Below are 22,828 nucleotides of genomic sequence, written 5' to 3'. Positions count from 1 at the left end.
TTGAAGGTCATCCTACTCAGCTACAGAGTATCCAAAGCCAAGCTGGAATAAGTAAGACCCTGCCTCAAACAAACAAATAAGTTACCCTCTGAGCCATCTTGCTGGCCCCCTACTTGGCCATAATTTTCACATGATCATTCAGAAATATTCTCCTCCAAATACAGCTTCCTTCCTTGAACTCTCTGTTCTCCAGCTACCTGCAAGTTTACTTACATACCCTAACTCCCAAGTGAGGTGTGTCTGTCATTCTCATGCTCAGAGTGACAGTTCTAAAGCCAAAGTCCCAAGGATCTCTTCAGGGCTTTGACAAGGCAGGAAGTGACAGTGGAACTAACTGTTCCGGCCAGGCAGGACAGTGCCAGAAAACCCAAACTCCCTTTAGTAAGCTCTCTCATCCACTAAGACAAGGACCAAGAAGCTTAGGGCTCCCTGCTCTTCCATCCACTAAAATAAGGAACAAGAAGCTTAGGGCTCCCTGTTCCAACTCCCTCTGGCTACATCAGATACACAGCAAATGCCAGACCCACAGCCACCTCCAAACTCAGAAGTGTTTTTATCTTTTTTGAACAACTGACTTATCCTTTATAAACATGGAGAGCCATGTAGCTCAGGACGAAAGGAAAATAAATTTGAAATGATGGATTACAAGATTGTTTCGGGGTGGCCTGCCTGCCAGACTGACACCAAGGACTTTATTATGATCAATCCAATGAAGCCTCCCCGCCAAACCCATCCTCCCTGCAATATCAAGAGAACCAGAGAAGTCCAAGCCAGTAAAACCTCCTTCTTGCCTGCTAGAGGTCCGGCCCATGGCTCCCAGGAACAGACACTGATTCCGGACAGCCTCCGAAGGCATTCCCAACCCTGCTGAACTGTCCCTGAACCACAAGATAAAATATCACATGATGCAAAAATTAGAAACAATATTTATTGTTTCCTGTTAAAATTGGGTGCTCTCATGGGGAAAGAATGTGCAAAAAGAGCCTTCCTATATTATGGCATTCATTTACCCAGGAGGCTGGGGCTGTCTTCACTGAGTAGGAGGGAAAATTCTCCACCTTCTCCTGGGAATTTAGACAATTCTTGTTTATTTTTTTTTATTATATTCTTGTGTAAAAATATCAAACAATAGTTAATAGGTGGTCTGTTCTTAGGTATATCTACCTAGTCCATTTGGTAGACAGATGTGGGCTTCACGCCTACATCGCTCTGTGCAGCTCAGGAGTAGATGGCACCACAGAAATCTGCTTGGTTTTCCTGGCTAGCGACAGAAGATCCCAGCTCCTGATTTAGCTGGTTGAAAACAGGCAAGGGGCCTCCAGAGAGTCAGCCATCAACTCTTCAGCGAGGAGTACTCTGAGTGCAGTAGAGCCGTCAGTCAACCAGGAGGTGGCAATTTGGTCAAAGGTAGTAAGTCTATAAACTATTTATTCCATCTCCAATTCTCTGGAAATCTTCTAAATTCAAGTTTCAAAATGGCACACCAAGTTATACAAGGTAGAGGATGTTGTTAAGGCAACAATTTCACCATCATAGCCATGCCTGGAGCTCTGATTCCACCATTTCCCTCCCTCACCCTTCAGGACTACCTAGTCCTGCCCACTGCTTCTTAGCAACAGCAGTCCAGCATCCAGAAGTCTTGAACAGTCCTCAGCCTCACAAGTTGGGGGCAATCCAGTTAAGGATCTTCATGGCAACTTCAAAGCCAAGGAAACAGGCCTAAGAGGAGGTTGGGTGGGAAAGAAAAAACAGCAAGAGGGAGTGACTGTAGATTCTACCCTCAGCGCCATGTTTGGTTAGCCCTGCCAATGCCGGAGCCCCTACCCTATCTAACCCCATTCCTACTCATACTAAGAGAAGAAACTAAGCTGAGTGTGGTAAAGAAACCTGTGCACCCAATGCTCCAGAGGCTAAGTTAGAGAGACTGCAACTTTGAAACCAACTTGGACTACACAGTAGCACCCAGCTAAAAGAAGAAAGAAAAGGTTGGGAGAGTAGAGAGGAGAGAGGGAAAAGGAAGCATAGTCACTTACTCCCAAGAGGAGTAAAATGTGCATGGCTGGGTCTGGAGAGATGGCTCAGTAGTTAAGAGCATTGACTGCTCTTCTAAAGGACCTGGATTCAATTCCCAGCACCTACATGGCAGCTCACAACTGTCTCTAATTGTAAGAGCTGACACTCTCACACAGACATACATGCAGGCAAAACACCAATGCACAAAAAATAAAAATAGGCCAGGCAGTGGTGGTGTACACCTTTAATCCCAGCACTTGGGGGACAGAAGAGGCCAGCCTGGTCTACAGAATGAGTTCCAGGACAGCCAGGACTGTTTCACAGAGAATTTCTGTTTTAAAAAAAATCAAAATAAATAAATAAAAATAAATTTTAAACGATGTGCATGGCCAAGGTTAGGCGCGGCAATACACCCTTACAATCCCAGCACTTTTCCTGAGAGTTTGAGGCAGCCTGGGCTACATATAGAGACCTTGTTTTTAGAAATGGGGAATAGAAGAGAAGGATGGGAAGAGAAGGAAGAGAATAGAGAAAACACATATCCTGCAACCACCGCTTTTGATAACCAGATCAAGAAATTCAAATCTCTGACTTTAAGGAGTCCACTGTGTCAATGCTGGCAGCTACAAGAAAGCCGGTGGATGGGGAAGCCCTGGCAACCCCAAGAGCAAGCAAAAGCCAGTTCCTTGCACTGAGTCCAGAAGGAAAAATCCTAGCCCTTGTCAGATACTCACTGCATTGGCTGGGAAGGCTCGGATCATTACTGCATTGAACCCTTTGTACAAGGATGAGACTCCTTCGTCCCGGATCAGCTCTCTCAGCACATCTCTGAAACCATTAGGATATTTTCCAGGAGGTGCTGTAGGGCAGAACCCAATTTTTTTAAATTCCAGGAAGCTTTGTGACTTGACCACAGCAACACACATGAGGACAATCTAATAGTCAAATGCTGGGTCAGAGCTAGCACCAGGGTAAGGACACATTGACAGTCATCTAGAAGTAGCTCACAACACAGCTGACACTGGGGCAAAGACACAAATGTCTGGATTACTGGTGCCAAGGGAATTAAAAATGGAATTAAACAGCTCAGGTCATATGGGGGAGGGAGAGCAGACTCTTGTTTTGTGTTTAGATTGACATGGAAGAAACCCTAGGGTTTCTAGCATAGAAATGTGGAGAAGGTTTGTCAGATGTTGGATTCTGCCATGAACAGAGACCTGAGCACTCACCAGGTAAGAAGGGGTACCTCTGCTTATAATCCCAGCTCTTGGGAAGTGTGCCGGAGGAGCAAGAATTCAAGATCAGCCTTGGTTACATAGTAAGTTAGAGGCCACCTTGAGCTACATGAGACCCTTTCTTTAAAAACAAAAACAAAACCCCTGCACCCCAGGGCAGTCAGTGCTACAGCCCACCCCGTCCAGATCCATACCACTCACCGGTCTGGAACCGAGACTTGAGCACGTCTGGAGGGATTGCCACAGCCCAGTTGAAGATCCCCGCAAAGCCTCCAGCCACCAGGATCCGAGGCACACTGAGGTCACTAACGCTGCAGAACCCCACAACCCCAGTCAGACAAAACCGTAGCATGGTGTTCAGACCAGCCCCTGCACCGCACTTGGGAAAGAGGTTACTGAAAGGGCTTCAGCTGGGGGGAGGAGGCTCAAGGGCCACAACCTGGCAGCTGCTACTCTGTTGGAGGGGTTCCACGCATTATTTAAAATGCCCTTTACCAAGCAAGGCACAGAATAGATAAGTCAGCTGCACCCCAGCAGCTACTAAAGGACAACTACAGGGAACCAAGAACAAGTGTCACGTCTGCGTCAGACCCACCTATGGAGGGGACAACCTACCCAGAAGTAGGAAAATGGCTTCTACATTCTAATGTTCTTTTCACCTCTTTCCCTCTGGAGTGAAGAGATTTTTAAGCCATTCATATGTCATGAAGTACATCCCACTGGCTGGAACATCTGTTAATGACAAGAAGGAGGTGAATTAAAAACACATTAGAATCTCCACAGACTGGCATTAGAGTATTCAGAGATTCCTGAGTTCTATTTAAAAACAATTTTTTTTTTTTTTTTAAAGATTGGGTTTATCTGTGTAATCATAGCTTCCTGGAACTCGATCTGTAGACCAGGATGGCCTCAAACACTCAGAGATCCCAGGCCGCTGCCTCCTAAGTGCTGGGATTAAAGGTGTTTACCACCATGACCTGGCTAATTTGTTTATTTTTTGGGGTTATAATTACATCATTTTCCTTTCTCTTTCCTCCTTCCAACCCCACCATGCACCACCCCCTTGCTCTCTTTCAAAATCATAACTTTTTTTTCATATATATGTGTATATATATATATACATGTACACACACATATGTACATATACACACACTAAATACATTTATACTACATATATTCATATTAAATATATGCTATAGATACTACATATATACACACATATGTAGTATAAATACATAAATCCAATCTGTTTGGTCTGTATAATTTTACTTATATGCATTCATCTTCAGGACTGTGTGCTCTTCTCTGGGAAGAGCCCAAGAAATTCTTAAGCAGCTATGTCCTTTTTTTGCTTTTTTTTTTTTGTTTTTTTTTTTTTTGGTTTTTCGAGACAGGGTTTCTCTGTAGCTTTGGAGCCTGTCCTGGAACTCCCTTTGTAGACCAGGCTGGCCTCGAACTCACAGAGATCCGCCTGCCTCTGCCTCCCAAGTGCTGGGATTAAAGGCGTGCGCCACCACTGCCTGGCTTTTTGTTTGTTTTTGAAACAGAGTTTCTCTATGTAGCCCTGGCTGTCCTGGAACTCTCTGTAGACCAGGCTGGCCTTGAATTTAGCAATCTGCCTGCCTCTGCCTCCCAAGTGCGTGACTGAAAGTGTGCTCCACCACTGCCGGGCTCATCCTTTTTATTTTTAAATTTTTAGCTTTATTTTTTATTTTATGGGCTAGAGAGATGGCTCAGCCATTAAAGACTAGACTCACAACCAAAAATATTCTTTATTTTACATGTATGAGAATTTTGCGTGCTTGTCTGTGCACCATATGTGTGCGATGCCCATAAAGGCCAGAAGAAGACATCACGCTCTCTAGAAGTGGAGTGACAGACTGTGGTGAGCTGTGATGTGGGTGCTGGGAACTGAATCTGAGTACTCTAGAAACGTTGACAGTGCTTTTAACCACTCAGCAATCTCTCCAAGCCCTACATCTTTTGTTTGTTTTAGTTTTTTAGAGACTCGGTTTCTCTGTGTAACCCTGGCTACCCTGGAACTCACTTGTAGACCAGACTGGCCTGGAACTCTGAGATCCACTCGTCTCCCACCGTGGTGGGATACTGCTCCAGCATGCTAGTTACATCCTATCTTTAACAATCACCCTGCAGCTGTCAGATGCTGCTGAGAGCCATGCACTAGCATGAGAGTAAACAAGCGATGTAATTCCTCTTCCAAGTCCCTGTAGGTGGTCACCACGATGCACCAACTCTAAGCAGTTACAATCCCAGTTAACTGAACTTCCTTCAAGCTACCATCTCAGGATAAGACTGTCTTACCTCTGGAATCCTGCCTGTCAAAACCAAGAAGAGGTCTGGGAATGTGGCTCAATGGTAGAGCACTGCCCAGCATGCACAAACCCTGAAGAGATGCTCACTATTCCTAAGTCTTTCCTTCCTCCCCTCTCATTCCTTCAGCCATGATTTCTAACTAGTAGCCACTGCCTTCCCACATCATGACTCCATCCCGGAAGACATTCAGGAAGGATAAATCTCTCCATCCTTCTCTGTGTCCACACTGGATGAGACTGCCTATAAGCAGGACACATGCTACTGGCATGTAAGGGCATGTGTCAGCACTGGTCTACAGTCCAGTCAGCTTCTTGTGACAGACTCTCATCAGCTGACCTTCCCAGGTGACCTAGAGTGCAGTGCTTCAGTTTACCTCGCATGAGAGTGAGCACAGTCCCTTTGTAGAAGCCACGGATGCCAAACTCCTGATAGAGCTTCTTTGCACAGTCCAAGGTACCAGTGTATTTGGTTTCCCCTGAAGAGGCCTGAATCTGGGAGGGACAGAAGGTCATCAAGTCAAAACAGCACCATTGAATTGATAGACCCAGCAGGGTCGGGGCTCCCTGCTAGCCAGCCTGGCTTAACGGTTTAGCCTCAGGCTAATGAGAGACCCTGTCTCCAAAGACAAGGTGGGTGGACCCTTAGGGCCAACACCAGGGCTGAGCCCAGGCCTCCACATGCTCAAGTACCCACTCAAAGAAAGACAATAATGCCAACAAGATCCAGGTGCTAGAGCTGCCTGACGAAGGTTTTTTTTTTGTTTTTTGTTTTTTGGTTTTTTTTTTTTGGTTTTTTTGAGACAGGGTTTCTCTGTGGCTTTGGAGCCTGTCCTGGAACTAGCTCTGTAGACCAGGCTGGTCTCGAACTCACAGAGATCCACCTGCCTCTGCCTCCCGAGTGCTGGGATTAAAGGCGTGCGCCACCACCGCCCGGCCTGACGAAGGTTTTTAAAGCAGTCATAATAACAATCCTTTAATGAAAAATCATGAATATGCTTGAAACATGAAAGTAGCCACAGCAAGCCGGGCGGTGGTGACGCACGCCTTTAATCCCAGCACTCGGGAGGCAGAGGCAGGCGGATCTCTGTGAGTTCGAGACCAGCCTGGTCTACAAGAGCTAGCTCCAGGACAGGCTCCAAAATCACAGAGAAACCCTGTCTCAAAAAACCAAAATAAAATAAAATAAAATAAAATAAAATAAAATAAGTAGCCACAGCAAAGAAATGGATAGTTTGAGTAGAGAAATTAGAATATACAAAGAGGAACCAAACAAAATTTCAAATTGAAAAACAAAACCGAAACAAAGGAATCAGTGGCTACCTAGCTCCACAGCAGCAGAGGGGAAGGGTCATTGTCTCGGGAAAAGTAAGAAAATGGCCGGAGACTGGCTCGGCGGGTAAGGTACAAGCTTGTGATGTAGGCCTGATTCCCCAGAACCCACATGAAGTGAGAACCACCTCAACCAAGTTGTCTCTGCCGGCCGCGTATACACTGTGTCATATGTACTCCATCCCAATAATAATGAATTAATTTTTTAAATTATTGATTGATTATGTATATAATATTCTGTCTGTGTGTATGCCTGCAGGCCAGAAGAGGGCACCAGACCACATTATAGATGGTTGTGAGCCACCATGTGGTTGCTGGGAATTGAACTCAGGACCTTTGGAAGATGTGGCAATGCTCTTAACCACTGAGCCATCTCTCCAGTCCCAATGAATTAATTTTTAAATTTTCTTTAGAAACAACTATTCTTTTCTTTTTAAACCAAGCATGATGGTGCATGCCTGAAATTCCAGTCGTGGAGAGGAAGGGGCAGGAGGACCATGAGTTCAAAGCTACTATCCTCTACAAGGTAAACACGAGGATAGCTTGGACTACAGTAGACTCTGTTTCAAAACAAACAAACAAAAATTAATAAAACCTGAAAGATAATATAGTAAGTGAATAAAACGTCACAAGAGGCACCTGTTCAGCCCTGCCAGCCCTGGTCAACAGCACTTTAGAAACTGGAAGGCAGCACGTGGCGTTTTGAGAGGACTGAACCTTGGACACTGAACATGCTCAGCAGATCTCTACTACTGAGCCATATCGTCTCTCATTGGAGAGAGAAGGGAGGCGGCTCCTGCCTGAGATGCTGTATGTCTCCACGCCCAAAAACCCAGTAAATGCTATTCTATAATATTGTTTCTGTAGATTTTTTGTTTCGAGACAGGGTCTCTAAGTAGCTCTGGCTGTCCTGTAACTCTATATAGACCAGGCTAGCGTCAAACTCACAGAGATCCACCTATCTCTTCTTCCCAGTGCCGGGATTAAAGGCGTGTGCACCATGCATGGCTCATTCTATAATTTTTTAATATGAAGAACATCTGAATTTCAGATCTCATGCACTTTGGAAGTACAGGCAGTATGATGAGATGTTTAAGGCCACCCTCAGCTATACAGCCAATTTGAGGATGTCTATGTTTTTTCTAGTTCAGGCTTATTATAAATAAAGACATTATACACATTTGTATACAGAGATTTAAGTGTTTATTTTTCTGAGCTAAATGACCAAGACTATACAGTTGCTAGGTTGTACAGTAGTTAAATCCTTAGTTGTTGTTTGTTTTGTTTTGTTTTTTTCATTTTGGTTTTTGGTACTTTGATACAGGGTATCCTTATATAGCCCAGGCTAGCCCATAGCTCTCTATATTGGCCAGGATAACAATGAACTGTGGCAAGCCTCCTGCCTTAAACTCCTGAGCACTGGGATTCTAGTTCTGTGCCACAACACATGGACTTGAGCTCCCCTGCCTCATCTTCAGCATGTGCCTACTAGACGGCACCACAACAGCTAGCTTCTTGTTCTTGATTCTTCCATGTTTTTGAAAACATTGTTTTGCTCAACTGGCCTAAAGATTTCACAGCAGGGACAAGGACATAAATATAAATCCAGGCATGGCACAGCATGCCCATGACCCCAGCAGTATAGGGAGACCAAGACAGGAGAATCATGAGTTCGCAGCCAGCCTGTGCCACATAGCAAGACGGTGACTCAAAACAACAAACCCACAAAAACACTAACACACATGCTAACTATGTGTCTGGGTCCTCCTTGCAAACCACACCCTTACCTGCAACAAGCATTTGATCCGTTCTCCAGGGGTCATGATTCCTGTGGTGAACACACCAGACAGCATCCCAGCTGCAAACAGCTGCGGGTAGCTGCATCGAGAACAAAACCAGAAGCAACCATCTGTAGTTACCCACCAAGGACTGAGGCAATCCAAGCAGAGAAAATGGTTTCAGGAAAAGTAAATACATGGGCTGGGGAGGAGCATGGCCACAAGTAAATCAGATTTTATACAAAGTTCAGATTCTGCATAAATTCTGATGTCAAATTTACCAGAGCAAGGGTACCAATGTCAAGAAGAGAAAACCCTTGAAGCCCACACACAATAGGCACACACTCAGAATCCCTTCTTCCCTGAGAAAAGCTTTATAGTGAGATATGGTTTCCACTCATGAGCCTGTTGTGTTCAGTAACTATGGACAAATTACCAGGGCTCTGTGAGCCTTGATTTCCTAACTGTAAGTGACTGGGTTGCTGTGAGGCAAGGAGAGCCTCTAACCTGAGATCTAACCTCATTGAACTCCCATTTCCCTCCTATATCATATATCCCAGGTCACCAAGGGCCTAGAATACTAAGTCACGACTCAAGCAGAAAAGCTTCGAGGTCAAGGAGAGTGGCTGTGGCCACCCCACAAGCTGAGGGGGAGCCAGGGGTTCCAATTTCATTTCTACTACTGTGGTCAAACACCCTGACCAAAGCAACCTATGGAGGATGGGGTTTCTCTTAGGATCCCAGGTTACAACCCATCATTTGGGGGCAGTAAGGCAGGAAGTCAAGCGGCTAGCTTTATCACATTTACAGTCCAGAGCAGAGGGAACAAATGCACTCATGCTGCCCGCTTTTAGCTGCTCTAGTTTCTTGGCTTATATAGTTCAGAGCCCTGCCTGGGGAATGGTGCCGCTCACAATGCACTCAATCTTCCTACATTAGTTAACAATAAAGACATGCCCACATACCAACCTGATAAAGATAATTATTACAACTGGAACTCTCTTCACAAGTGACTGAGTTGTGGCAAAATCACATTTAAAACTAACCTTCAGCCAGGCAGTGGTGGCGCATGCCTTTAATTTAATCCCAGCACTCGAGAAGGAGAGGCAGGTGGATCTCTGTGAGTCTGAGGCCAGCCTGGTCTACAGAGATAGTTCCAGGATGGCCAGGGATACCCAGAAAAACCCCTGTCACAAAAAAAAAAGTTTCACTCAAAATTCCCCTGAATTCTGAGAAGCTTGTACATTAATTGCTTTTTATTGTTGAGGTATAATAGATGTATAAAAAAAGAGACTCCATTGTCTTTTTTTGTCTCTGAGACAGGGTTTCTCTATGTAGCTCTGGCTATCCTGAAACTCACTCTGTAGACCAGGCTAGCCTTGAACTCATAGAAATTCACCTACCTCTGCCTCCTGAGTTCTGGGAGTAAAGATGTTGCCACCACCCCCCAGTTCAATTGTCTTTTTTTAAAAAAAAATATTTATTTATTTATTTATTTATTATGTATACAATATTCTGTTGTGTGTATGCCTGCAGGCCAGAAGAGTGCACCAGACCTCCTTACAGATGGTTGTGAGCCACCATGTGGTTGCTGGGAATTTAACTCAGGACCTTTGGGAGAGCAGGCAATGCTCTTAACCACTGAGCCATCTCTCCAGCCCCTTCAATTGTCTTTTTATACCCAAACTAACTCTAAACATTTACTAAAAGGTGTTACAGGGCTGGAGAGAAGGCTCAGTAGTTAAGAACATTGGCTGATCTTTCGGAGGACCGAAGTTGGACTCCCAGTACCCACAAGGCAGCTCATAACAGTCTGAAACGCCAATATCGGAACTGCCACCTTCTTCTGCCCTTCTCAAGCACTGCATCCATGTGGTACACAGACATACATGCAGGCAAAACACCCATACACATAAAATAACAAAATAAATTTTTTGTTTTGTTTTTGTTTTTTGACATAAGGTTTCTCTGTAGCTGTAGGCCCATATTTCTATATGGCACAGCAGCCAGGCTCTCAAGCCATAGTTCGCACCTGAGGTAGCCTTCCAGACAGCCTGTCGCTACCCTAACAAGAGGTCAGGATGTTGCTCTGCTCCCCCTTTTTAGTTTGGAGGACGCCTAGGATAGAGATGCTAATTCAGCCTATATGACTGAGCTAGCATACAGAGCAGGAAGACATGACAGCAGGCATAGGTAGATGTGGACGTGACCAGAGACATTTGTCTGGTTACCTAGGAAACAGAATGTTAATGATTCCCCCCTCAGTTTATGTTTTGGTATATAAGGCTGCTTGGAGAATAAACAGAGAAATTTTCAGGATGTGAACTCAGAATTTCATGAGGGATCACTGTGAATCTCCCTCCTGATAAAGCCATGTGAGTTGTGTCTTTATTCCCGCGCCTCCACACTGGTCCAGAAAAATAATTTATGGTCCGGGCTGCCACGGGATCACAACATAATGGTGCCCAACATGGGGCTGATCTACAAACCCCCAAAAAATGCCAGAGAAATGACCAGACATATGGAGAAAAATATAAGAAACCCATGAGAAAAAATTTCACCACAGGTGAATTCGTAAGTATGAACACTCAAAAATAAAAAATAAAATTAAAGAAGTGTAGAGAAGCAGGATAAAATTTAAATCGGGAGTAAACATTTGTAAGTGATAAGTTGTATGAACATAGGAAAAGGAAAGAGTATTCAGTTATATATGTTGATAGCAAAAGAAAGTTAGAGTGGGGCTGGAGAGATGGCTCAGAGGTTAAGAGCACTGACTGCTCTTCCGGAGGTCCTGAGTTCAATTCCCAGCAACCACATGGTGGCTCACAACCATCTGTAATGAGATCTGGTGCCCTCTTCTGGCCTTCAGGCATACATGAAGGCTGAACACTGTGTACATAATAAATAAATCTTTAAAAAAAAAAAAAAAAAAAGAAAGTTAGAGTGGAGCAGAAACAAAGGCAGAGATTAAAGTCTGTAAGTGTAAAAGTCACAAAAATGCAACTTTTATCGCTTGATAAATGGGTAGGAAAAGTGAAGGAAACTAGCTCTTGTAGACCAGGTTGTCCTTGAACTTACAGAGATCCACCTGCCTCTGCCTCCCAAATGCTGAGATTATAGGTGTGCGCCACCACTGCCCATCCAAAATAAAATTTTTTAAATTTAAGAATATACAACAAGGACTGGAAAAATATCTCAGTTGGGACAATGTCTGCATGTACAAAGCCCTGGGTTCAATCCTCTGCACTGTACTGCACAGTGTAAAACCAGGAATAGTGGTAAACAGCTGTAATTTGAGGGAACAGGTAGAGGCAAGAGGATCAGAAGTTCAAGGTCATCCTTGGCTAAATAGAGAGTCCTAAGGCAGCTCTAGGGATTTACTATGTATAAGTGATGGGGAACTTCAGCCAATCACCTGCTGTTTAGGGTGTGTCCCCCTGGGGCCACAGAAAACAGATAAAATACTCAGGTACCCTTGCTTCTCTCTCTTTTGTGCCCTGTGCTCCTGGTATTCGCAGGATCTTTGGTCGTGTAAGTTTTCCCTTTTCCCCCAATTATTAAAAACTAAATCTATTATATTAAACTGGTCTGGTTAATTCTAAATACCCATCGACCACGCCCCTTCATATAAGAATTGATGATGGCCAGGTGGTGGTGGCACATGCCTTTAATCCCAGCATTCGGGAGGTGGGGGGGGGGTCTGTGAGTTCAAAGCCAGCCTAGTTTACAGAGCGAGTTTGAGGACAGGCTCTAAAGCTACATGGAGAAACCCTGTCTCAAAAACAAAAGAAAAATTAATGATAGCTTAGCAAATAGGCAAGGAAAGTCTCTTTTCTTTCTTGGCCCTTTCATTTCATAGAACAAAGGAAACTCGGGTATTTCCTTCACTCCGAATGCCTACAAGTCAGTCCTGGAGCCAGAGGACAGTCTAACTGTCAAGACATTTCCTCAATACATATCACACCACCAAGAAGAACAGCACTGAGTGCTGCCTGAGAATACTTACTTTAGCGTATCCTCTGGAGATTTCTGCTGTAGTTTCTTCCCCAAACCAAACCCAAAGAAGCACACAGCAAACATAGGGGTGACTCCAATGATGGGTGCAGCCATGCCCCGATATAGCCCTGTGATGCCCTGCAAGGAATCGTAGCAACAGAATCTGCTTTCAGGTACTTCCACTCTATGTCAGTGCTGGGAATCAAATCAAGGGCCTAGCAAGGGCTCACCTCTGAGCTGTACCCGCAAACCACTACCGTGTCTGAAATAGGAAAGCCATGTCTCCTCTCACCTGCGACTTTCATCTTCACCTTTTGAAGCACAGAGAGATTTACCCCCCAATTTGTGTGTTTATGTATGCATGTTCAGGTGTACATGTGTGTGCCTGTGCACGAGGGCATGCACGGGTCAGAAGTCACCCTTAGGTATCAGTCCCAGGCAGCACTCTTTTCCTTCCTTTCTTTTTTATTCATTTATTTCATTTTATTTATTTATTTTTGAGACAGGGTCTCTTTAGATAGGCCTGGCTGTCCTAGAGCTTGCTTTGTAACCCAGGCTGGTCTTGAACTCACAAGAGAACTACCTGCCTCTGCCTCTTGCCTCCTAAACGCTGGGACTAAAGATGTAGCAGATTACAGTTTGAGTTTAGACCATTCTGGGAAATGTATTGAAATCTTATCTCAGCTTCCCCCTGCCCCACCCCCCCGAGACAGGGTCACATTCTGTACCCCTAGCTGGTCTAGAACTCTTTATGTAGATCAAGGCAGCTCTGAGTTCAAAGAGATTATGCTCCTACTTCCCATAACGCTGGTATTAAAGTCCTGTGCTAACATACCTGGCCAATAAAAAATATTTTTAAAGGACTTGGTGTGATGTGGAGTAAGCTTCGAAAGATGGTTCGTCAATTAAGGGTTTTTTCTAACCTCTGTTGCACCAGACAAATGTGGTAGGCATGCATGCATGCAGGCAAAACACTCATACAAATAGGATAAGAAAAAAAAGAAGGATAAAACATAGTCATAATCCCAAAAATAATAAATTTCAGGGTGGAAATGTAGCTCAGAGTATTTAGCATGCATAAGACTTGGATTTAATCCCTGGCAACTCAAAACAAAGTAAAAATGAAATGAATTAAGTCACAAAAATGTGATAAAAATTATATGGATATGCAGAGCAAAAAAGCAAGAATAGACCAGGTGGTGGTGGCGCACGCCTTTAATCCCAGCACTCAGGAGGTAGAGGCAGATGGACCTCTGTGAGTTTGAGGTCAGCCTGGTCTACAAGAGCTAGTTCCAGGACAGGCTTCAAAGTTACAGAGAAACCCTGTCTCGAAAAACCTGAAAAATAAAAAACAAAAAGAAAAAAAAAGAAAAAAAAAAGCAAGAATAGGAATCTACCAGAACAAGGAGGCTAACGCAGGCGAACATGTTAGATGCATAAACATATAAATGTGTCAGCAAATGTACTATGCAGATAGGCAGAAGCAGTGCGAAAAACCGAAGGAGCTGAGAGCTTCTGGAGCATGAGGAAGGAACATGGATAACTTGGCTGGCTGCTTTGCCTTTCAGGGAAGAACTAAGTGCACGTATAACTTTAATGAAAAATAAAATATTTTTAAAACAAATACTAAAAATAAGAGTTAAGATTGATCCAGACAGGGCAGACTGTATGTTTTTCTAGAACAAAAGGGGCACATTAAGGGGCACCTATTAAGACTCTGCCTGATCCCACAAAAGCCTGGCACTGCTACAGGCTGCAGGTGCATGCACCATGGGCAAAGTACAGAGGCAATAACAGGGGCAGCACAGAGATCTAGCACAAGAGCAGGGCGTGACAAAGTCCCGTCAAAGCCTCTCCCGCAGCTCTGCACTGGAATGAGAAGGATGCCCAGTTCCTCAGGGCCCCACAAGCCTCCTGACAACCCACCTAATCTCCCTTTCTCTCCAGTGGTCTGCCAGTTTCATGGAGTACAACTCATGTCTGGCGGCTCCAGAAGACAGAGCTAAGTCTGCTACACTGAAAAACAGGGAGAACAAATATGGACTAATGAAGCCTACTAAAGTCTGCAGGAGTTAGGTCTTTATTGTTTTCTTTCTGGTTTTTGTTTTCTTGCTTTATTTCCCAAGCTGAATTCCAACTCAATTCTGGTGATCCTCCTGCCTCAGCCTCCCAGAAAATCAGAATATATATATATATATATATATATATATATATATATATATATATATATATATATATATATATATATGAGACTTAGGAGTCAGATTTACATAGGCCCATCCCACACACACACCCAGGATACAGCCAAAAACAAAAAATTGCTGACCAAGAAGTATGTAGACTTGGCTCTCTTCCTTAAGGGCAGAGACCTCTGGGTAGAACTGAGGTTTAGTGCCTCCGGGAGACACTGCTCAGCCTCTACTCTGATTATCAGACAGATAAGGAAGAAGGCCCTAAAGAAGAAACACAGACCCAGCTGGGGTTGGGTGAGAGAGCTCAAGGCTGGCTTAGCACCTTTCTCCCACGCTGAGTCCTGCAGGAATCTCAGACGCGGCTACACCAAGGATGGGCCGTCCCTTCCCGGCACCTTTAGACTTTGAGGTGTGACACTCTTCAGTTCCTATGTTGGCAGATAAACATGTGCAAGTTGTATTTTAGTGTAACTGTAATCTTAGCACTTGGGAGAGTGAGGCAGAAGGATGAATGGGAGTTCAAGTGTGGCATGGGATGCAGTAGGAGACACCATCTCAAAACATCAAAAAAAGAAGGGACCAGAGAGATGGTTCAGTGTTTTAGAGCGCTTGCTGCTCTTGCCACACTCCAGTTCCCACAAGACCCCATTCCACTTTCTGACCTCCGCAGGCACCAGACATACATGTGAACACCCATATTCATAAATAATATTTTAAAAATTGCATTCTATTGCCAGGTGCTGGTGGTGCACCCCTTTAATCCCAGCACTCAGGAGGCAGAGGAAAGCGGTTCTCTGTGAGTTTGAGGCCAGCCTGGTCTACAAAGTGAGTTCCAGGACAGTCAGAACTACACAGAGAAACCCTATCTCAAAAAACCAAAGGGAAAAAAATCACATTCTATTAAAATTTTTGTTTTGTTTTGTTTTGTTTTTCGAGACAGGGTTTCTCTGTGGTTTTGGAGCCTGTCTTGGAACTAGCTCTTGTAGACGAGGCTGGTCCCGAACTCACAGAGATCCGCCTACCTCTGCCTCCCAAGTGCTGGGATTAAAGGCGTGCGCCACCACCGCCTGGCTCTATTAAAAATTTATACAATCAAATAACCCTAACACAACTAAATGCTCTTCTCTCAGAGTGTGGAATTTTTGTTGGTCTCTCTTTTTTTTTTTACCTCACATACTTCTTTTTCAATTTTTTGTTGTTATTGTTTTCAGATATTTATGAGTGTTTTGCCTGAATACATGTATGTGCACATGTGTGTGCCTGGCGACCTCAGAAGTCAGAAAAGGGAATTGGGTTCCCTGGAACTGGAGTTATGGTTGTCAGCCTCCATATGGGTGCTGGGTACCAAACCTGGGTCCTCTGCAAGAACAATAAGTATTCTCAATTGCTGAACCATTTCGCTAGTCCTTTATTGGTTTTGGTACAGGAGCTCTCCACGTAGCCCAGGCTAACCCTGCACGTAGATCTTCTTATCCTAGCTTTCCCAGTGCTGGATTATAGGTATGTGCCACCACATGGCAGGATGTGAATTTTTCCTCAATTCAAACTTCAATTATGCCTTGCTAATGATCCATTCTCTACTTACATCTCCCAGAAGGGTGAAACATTTTATTGGCTTCATTCATTTATATAAACAGTAGCTGGAATTATCAGGCTCCATAGCCAATGAGGCAGATATGTCAGTGAGCTAGAGCTGTGGCCAGCAGAAGCCCACAGCTGTCCTCTTCCCCCAGGGAGTAGTGTTGACCCCTATAAACAGTCCTTTGAGGAAGGGACACCCACACCCAGCACCTGAAGCACACCTCTCTAATAAGCGTCTTCCGGAAACAGTCGATGGTTCCGGAGTACATAGGTGGCTGTCCAGGCAAACTTGGTGGTTGTGTCTGCAGTCGGACCTGAAACCAGAAACCAGAATAGTTACCTTCCAGAATCACCAGCAACGATCCCACTTTCCTCTTTTCCTCTCCCTATCTCTTCCTCCTCCTTTACAGAGCTGGAGATTGGACCTAGAACTCTGTATAAGCGACTTTCCCACAGAGCTATATCCTCAACCCTTCGACTTCATTTAAACAGGAAGTGCTCACCTTTGTGGACATCTTCAGCATTTTCTTAACCTGATAGGTAGATTCAGACTTCACTATTAGTACTCGTTCTATTTATTTACTTATTTATGTTGGGTTTTTGAGAGACCAGGTTTCTCATTCCTTAAGTGTGTGTGTGTGTGTGTTTTGCTTTCTGTATGAGTGTTTTCCCTGACCATATTAAGTATACCACATGCATGCAGTGCACATAGAGTCTGCCAGAACATCAAGAACTAGTTACAGATAGTTGTGAAATGCTATGTGGATGCTGGGAATGGAAACAGGGTCCTATGCAAGAACAGTAAGTGCTCTTAAGCTGAACCAGTTCTCCAGCATCTCATTCTTTTGCAAGTACTTTTTATATTTATTCTTTGACAATTTCAGACATGTATAAAATGTATCTTATGCATATAATCCATCATCCTCCTACTTCCTCCACAGGCCCCCATAACAATTGCATTATTTTTATTGTCAAATATTTCATTGGATACAAGATTTTATATATATACATTCATCAGCACCATACTTGGTTTTATATCGTACTGGGAACTGAACCCAGGGCTTCAGGTATGCTAAGCAAACACTCTACCAGTGACTATGCCAAATCCCCAAACCATTAGGGATCTTCTTAACTATTTCACAAAAAACAAGACCGAGCCAAGCTGGGCATGTGAGTGCTTAGGAGGTGAAGGCAGGAGAACCAGGAGTTCAAGGTCATCTTTGGGTATATAATGAGTCTAAGGACAGACTGGGCTACAAGACTATCTCAAAAAGAAAAAGAATGAGACAGGTCACCCACCCAAAATGCTCCCCCAAATATGACTTACAAGGATTGTGAGCATTACTGAGTCTTTAGCTCCCTTGGGCTTAGGGTAAAGATTTATACTGTAGCCGGGTGGTGGTGGCGCACGCCTTTAATCCCAGCACTTGGGAGGCAGAGGCAGGCGGACCTCTGTGAGTTCGAGGCCAGCCTGGTTTACAAAGGGAGTTCCAGGACAGGCTCCAAAGCTACAGAGAAACCCTGTCTCGAAAAACCGAAAAAAAAAAAAAAAAGATTTATACTGTAATAGAAATAGAAACAGGCAGTACTACTACTTAGTCTTTTTCCAGGATGATTTTCCTGCTAACTGTTCTCCGAATGCCTCTCAAGGCTGTCCTCACACCAACCTCTCCAAAGCCTCATTTTCATGATGTTCTTCCTCCACTTCCTTATAAACTTTTACTGTTGCATGTGTTAGGACCTTACAAACTGGGATTAAAGGCCTGCGCCACCACTGCCCAGCCCTGCTTAGGTTTTACATGGTGTTGGGTATCAAAACTAAAGGTTTCAAGCTGGGCGTGGTGGTAGCACATGCCTTTAATCCCAGCACTTGAGAGGCAGAGGTAGGCAGATCTTTGTGAGTTCGAGACCAGCCTGGGCTACAGAGCAAGTACCAGGACAGGTTCCAAAGACACAGAGAAACCGTGTCTCGAAAATAATAAACAAGTTTTGCCGGGCGGTGGTGGTGCACGCCTTTAATCCCAGCACTCGGGAGGCAGAGGCAGGCGAATCTCTGTGAGTTCGAGGCTAGCCTGGTCTACAAGAGCTAGTTCCGGGACAGGCTCCAAAGCTACAGAGAAACCCTGTCTCGAAAAACCAAAAAAAAAAAAAAAAAAGTGAAAATAATAAACAAACAAACCCTAAAGGTTTCATGCATGGTAGGCAAGTACTCTATCAACTGAGCTACATCTCCACCACCACAGTGATTTTTTTTGAAACATTCCCTCTATTTATCTCACTGTGACATCAGACATCCCAACCAGTGAGGACCTAAAGACGTCCTCAGATGACACCATACCCTAAACCCATTGCCAAGCTCATACTTGCCTTCACTCCTGCCCCAAACTACGCGTGGGAACTTAACCCCAAAATGCAGTAACAATGTTTGGAGGTGAGACCTAATGGAAGGTTTTCATGAATGGATTAAAGACAGCTGAAAACAGATTTGAGTCTTGAATTTGATCTCTTGCCCTTCCATCTTCCACCATGGGGTGATGCAGCACAAACAGCCTTGCACAGATGTAGACCTATGCATCTTGGCACTCCTGGCCTCCAGAACTGTAAGAAATTGGGAGTCAGAGACAGGTGGATCTCTGTGAGTTCTAGGCCAGCCTGGTCTACAAGAGCTAGTTCCAGGACAGCCTCCAAAGCTACAGAGAAACCCTGTCTTAAAAAAAAAAAAAAAATCAAACAAACAAATAAATAAATCTTTGTCCTTTATAAACTGCTAGTCACCAGTGTTCTAAGACCTAAATCACCTGCCTCCCCATGCCAGATTACACAGCAATTCCTTCCTTTCGTTTTTGGGGTTTTTTTTTTTTTTTTTTTTTTTCTCTGTGTAACAGCCCTGGCTGTCCTGGAGCTTGCTTTGTAGACCAGAATGGCCTCCTGGAACTCACAGAGATCTGTCTGCCTCTGCATCCCAAGTGCTCAGATGAAAAATCATCTACAGCCGGGCAGTGGTGGCGCACACCTTTAATCCCAGCACCTGGGAGGCAGAGGCAGGCGGATCTCTGTGAGTTCGAGACCAGCCTGGTCTACAAGAGCTAGTTCCAGGACAGGCTCCAAAACCACAGAGAAACCCTGTCTCAAAAACCAAAAAAACCCAGCACTTGGGAGGCAGAGGCAGGCGGATCTCTGTGAGTTTGAGACCAGCCTGGTCTACAAGAGCTAGTTCCAGGACAGGCTCCAAAACCACAGAGAAACCCTGTCTCGAAAAACCAAAAAAAAAACCAAAAAAAATATAATAAAATAAATAAATAAATATCATCTAGTTTTTCAATGCCTATTCTATAAAAATTTTCCAAGCCCCAGTTCTGAAGTGTGCCAATTCTCAGTTATTAGGACAAGCAGACTCAGTTGCTTTGAAACTCTCAAAGATCCTTCAAGTATTTGGGCGATAGAAGAATCAGAAGTTCAAGGTCATCTTCTGCTACACAATAGTTTGAGGCCAGCATAGACTAGTGAGACCTTGCCTCAAAAAGAGAACAAAACAAAAACCCAATCACAAAATCAGGGTTTAGTTGGTGACCACCTAGCTCTCTGAGGTCAAAAGGACAGCAGGCAGCAATCTGTGGTTTTGGTTTACACTAAAAGGAAAAGTCTTCTGATGTCAACATGCCAGTGAGCATTTTCAGTCATTTATAATTCAGAACAAAGGTCACGGGGCCCTTGCTGGGGAACATCAAGAACAAGAGGATACAAGATAGGAGCAACATTTATATAAGGAGACAGTAATGATATCGTTTTTTTTTTTTTTTAAAGTCTCCAGATGTGCAGAACAAGCTTTCTTCCTCTGTACAAAAGGATTAGGAATAAAGGCCATACAAATAGAGGTCCTTGGATGAACCCCTGCCTCGGAAGCACTGACAAGCAGAGTCCTCGCTGCCTACCAAGACCTGATTTCGCACTGCAGAATACTACAGAATGCCCTAGAATGAGCTCTGTCTTTGGTTAGCTTCACTCTTGAACAGAAGCCATCAGATAGCCTGCTGTCTAAGCCTGCCAACAGGATACTATTTTCTTTCTGAGGAAACTGGACCTGATGCCCTAACAAGCCACCAACATAGGTTACTATCTTACGAAACTTCTGTCTTCTCAGGGTTCCACGCCCCAGCAACACAAGACTCATATCTTCTCCCCACAGGTCCATACTGGCTGTGACTTATCATTTTCCTTCAGGTTTTACAATAGTGATAATGAGGAGGAGGTTTCAGGAGCTAAGTCACAGGATATCTATCCCCTTTGGTCTTCAGCCAGATCTTCCTGAGTGCAGCAAGGGGAAAAATGGAGGGGTGAGGAGACAAAGGCCCAGAAACAAGTTCTAGTGAGTTGTGCCCATGATTTCCTCGCCTGAGACTGGCTGGTCACCGGGTCCACCACTGCTTCCTATAGGGGTCACTATGCAATAGGTTAATGACGCTTACCCTGCAGTGAGTGAGTGACTGAAAACGACCAGTTGCCTCTTCGAGCACAAAAGAAGGCTATGAGATTCACTGGTTTCACGGGACTGTGTCAAAGGACATCTTTGCCACCTTTGTCCTTTGTTTTGGGGGGAGGCTGGATTTACAGGGATCCTGTTTCAATCTTTATAACAAAATATTAGGGTTTACTGGAAATAGAGTTTGGGAAGAAGTTTTTTTGTTTTTGTTTTTCTTTTTCTTTTTCCTCTCCAAAGAAATAGTGTAGAGTCAGAAAAGACTGTCAAACGAAGACCTTGCAATAGGAGCTGTCTGGCCGGGCGGTGGTGGCGCACGTCTTTAATCCCAGCACTTGGGAGGCAGAGACAGGCGGATCTCTGTGAGTTCGAGACCAGCCTGGTCTACAAGAGCTAGCTCCAGGACAAGCTCCAAAAAAAAAAAAAAAAAAAACAATAGGAGCTGTCTGGCTCTTGGGGCGCGAGGGGCAGCCTCTGCCTTCTCTTTAAAATGATTCTCGAGAATTATTTTTCTTTTTGAGGTGCTAGGGGAGTTGAATGCAAAGTCTTTCCGCCCTTTTAGGTAGACAGCGCTCTACTTACAGACTACATACCAACCCTCCGTAAACTTCACAGGGAAGCATCTACCCGCCCCACTCCTGTCCTGAGGCAGCATCTCAGGGGGACCCCACTTTCCGCGTCGCCTCGGGCCTTCCCCCGCCCACAAGCCCCCAATCCAGACACCGCGCACCTTGACCGTGTCCAGTGGGTGCCCCACAAACACCAGGCACACGCCGCCAAAGCCGCCGGCCAGGAGGTTCTTAAGCGGACTGATGGGCTTCGGCTCTTCTGCCATGGTCAGTCTTCTCTGTCTGCCTGGCAGGTCGGGGCGGTCTAGGTCTTGCTCGGCTGCCCAGGCTACAAGACAGGTTCCGCCGACCTTTCGCCTACATTAGGGTGGGCGGGGTCTTGGGCAGGTCAGAAGGAGGGCCCAGTCGGCCTAGTCTGGCTTCCGCCCGGAGTCTACTTCCGGCCGCAGCTCCTGCTTAGTGGGCGTGGCTTTCTCTAATGATGTAAGGGAGGGGCTTGGAATTGTCTGCCTTGGACTTACTCCTCCAGGAAGCCTTCCTCTGGTCCTCTGTGATCCTATGTCTCTGTGCTCTCCACAGAGGTCGCATACACCCTTTTACGTGCCAGCTACTCTTTTTTAGGTGCGGAACAACAGCAGAAGCACAGCTCGTAGGTCCCTGTCTTTAAGAGTCTGATAAACCTGGGACTGGAGAAATGGCTCTGTGCTTGAGCACTAATGACTCTTCCAGAAGATCCAGGTTCAATTCCCAGCACCCATATGGCAGCTCACAACTGTCTGTAACTCCTGTTGTTCCAGAGCAGCTACTCTCACATAGACATATATGCAGGCAAAACAACAACACACATAAAATAAAATCAAATAAAAAAAAGTTTGCTAAAACATGACAAAGATAAGAGGAAAATGCATTGTACATCTTATAGTAAAAAATTGTTCTGTAGGACAACAAATCTGGGAAAGAAAGTGTGCGGGTCAAATAATTTATAATTCCAATTAGTTAAACAAGAGAAGATCTCATTGGAAAAGTAAAGGATTGGGATCTGAGGTAAGGAAATAAGTCCTGTCCACAAATACTGGGCAAAAGATGAAGGACCTTACTGGCAGAAGTTAAAGAAAATGCAAAAACTCTGAGATGGCCTGTACTGTCCAGTCTGAGAGACCACAGAGAGAGAGAGAAAATGAGAGAGAGAGGATGAGCTGATGATGATGGAGAAGAAATGAAGACTTATCAGAAGGAACTTTGTGTGTTACATCGATCTCTTCTGGGAAGGGTTTTAAGCAGATGAAATTTTAAAACAAAATCAAACAATCCCTGTTAACTGCTGG

General features: G+C 44.6%; 1 protein-coding gene across 1 annotated transcript; it reads right to left on the bottom strand.

The window, feature by feature from the left end:
- Positions 1 to 602: 602 nt before the first annotated feature.
- On the bottom strand, positions 603 to 21,921 carry Slc25a20 (solute carrier family 25 member 20). Its single transcript, XM_057767573.1, has 9 exons — positions 21,665 to 21,921; positions 16,679 to 16,771; positions 12,695 to 12,822; positions 8,698 to 8,788; positions 5,956 to 6,073; positions 3,908 to 3,980; positions 3,450 to 3,559; positions 2,748 to 2,872; positions 603 to 1,719 (listed from the first exon to the last, which is right to left on the bottom strand). Exons 1-9 carry the CDS (start codon positions 21,767 to 21,769, stop codon positions 1,657 to 1,659), a joined length of 906 nt encoding a protein of 301 aa, XP_057623556.1. The 5' UTR covers positions 21,770 to 21,921; the 3' UTR covers positions 603 to 1,656.
- Between the last annotated feature and the right edge of the window lie 907 nt (positions 21,922 to 22,828).

The sequence above is a fragment of the Chionomys nivalis genome, chromosome 4 (assembly GCF_950005125.1).
Source record: "Chionomys nivalis chromosome 4, mChiNiv1.1, whole genome shotgun sequence".
In the NCBI taxonomy this organism is placed as follows: domain Eukaryota; kingdom Metazoa; phylum Chordata; class Mammalia; order Rodentia; family Cricetidae; genus Chionomys; species Chionomys nivalis.
Note: the sequence above shows the minus strand (reverse complement) of the source record. Positions and strands in the feature narration are given on the sequence as shown.

What these genes read in the sequence shown, in the direction of transcription:
- Slc25a20 (XM_057767573.1), bottom strand. Translation starts at nt 21,769, where the DNA reads ATGGCAGAAGAGCCGAAGCCCATCAGTCCGCTTAAGAACCTCCTGGCC. An exon ending in GGAAGACGCTTATTAGAGAG is followed by an intron (nt 12,823 to 16,678) that starts GTGTGCTTCAGG and finishes GATTCCTTGCAG; the next exon opens with GGCATCACAGGGCTATATCG. An exon ending in TTCACTCCAGAGGGAAAGAG is followed by an intron (nt 3,560 to 3,907) that starts GTGAAAAGAACA and finishes GGGGTTCTGCAG; the next exon opens with CGTTAGTGACCTCAGTGTGC.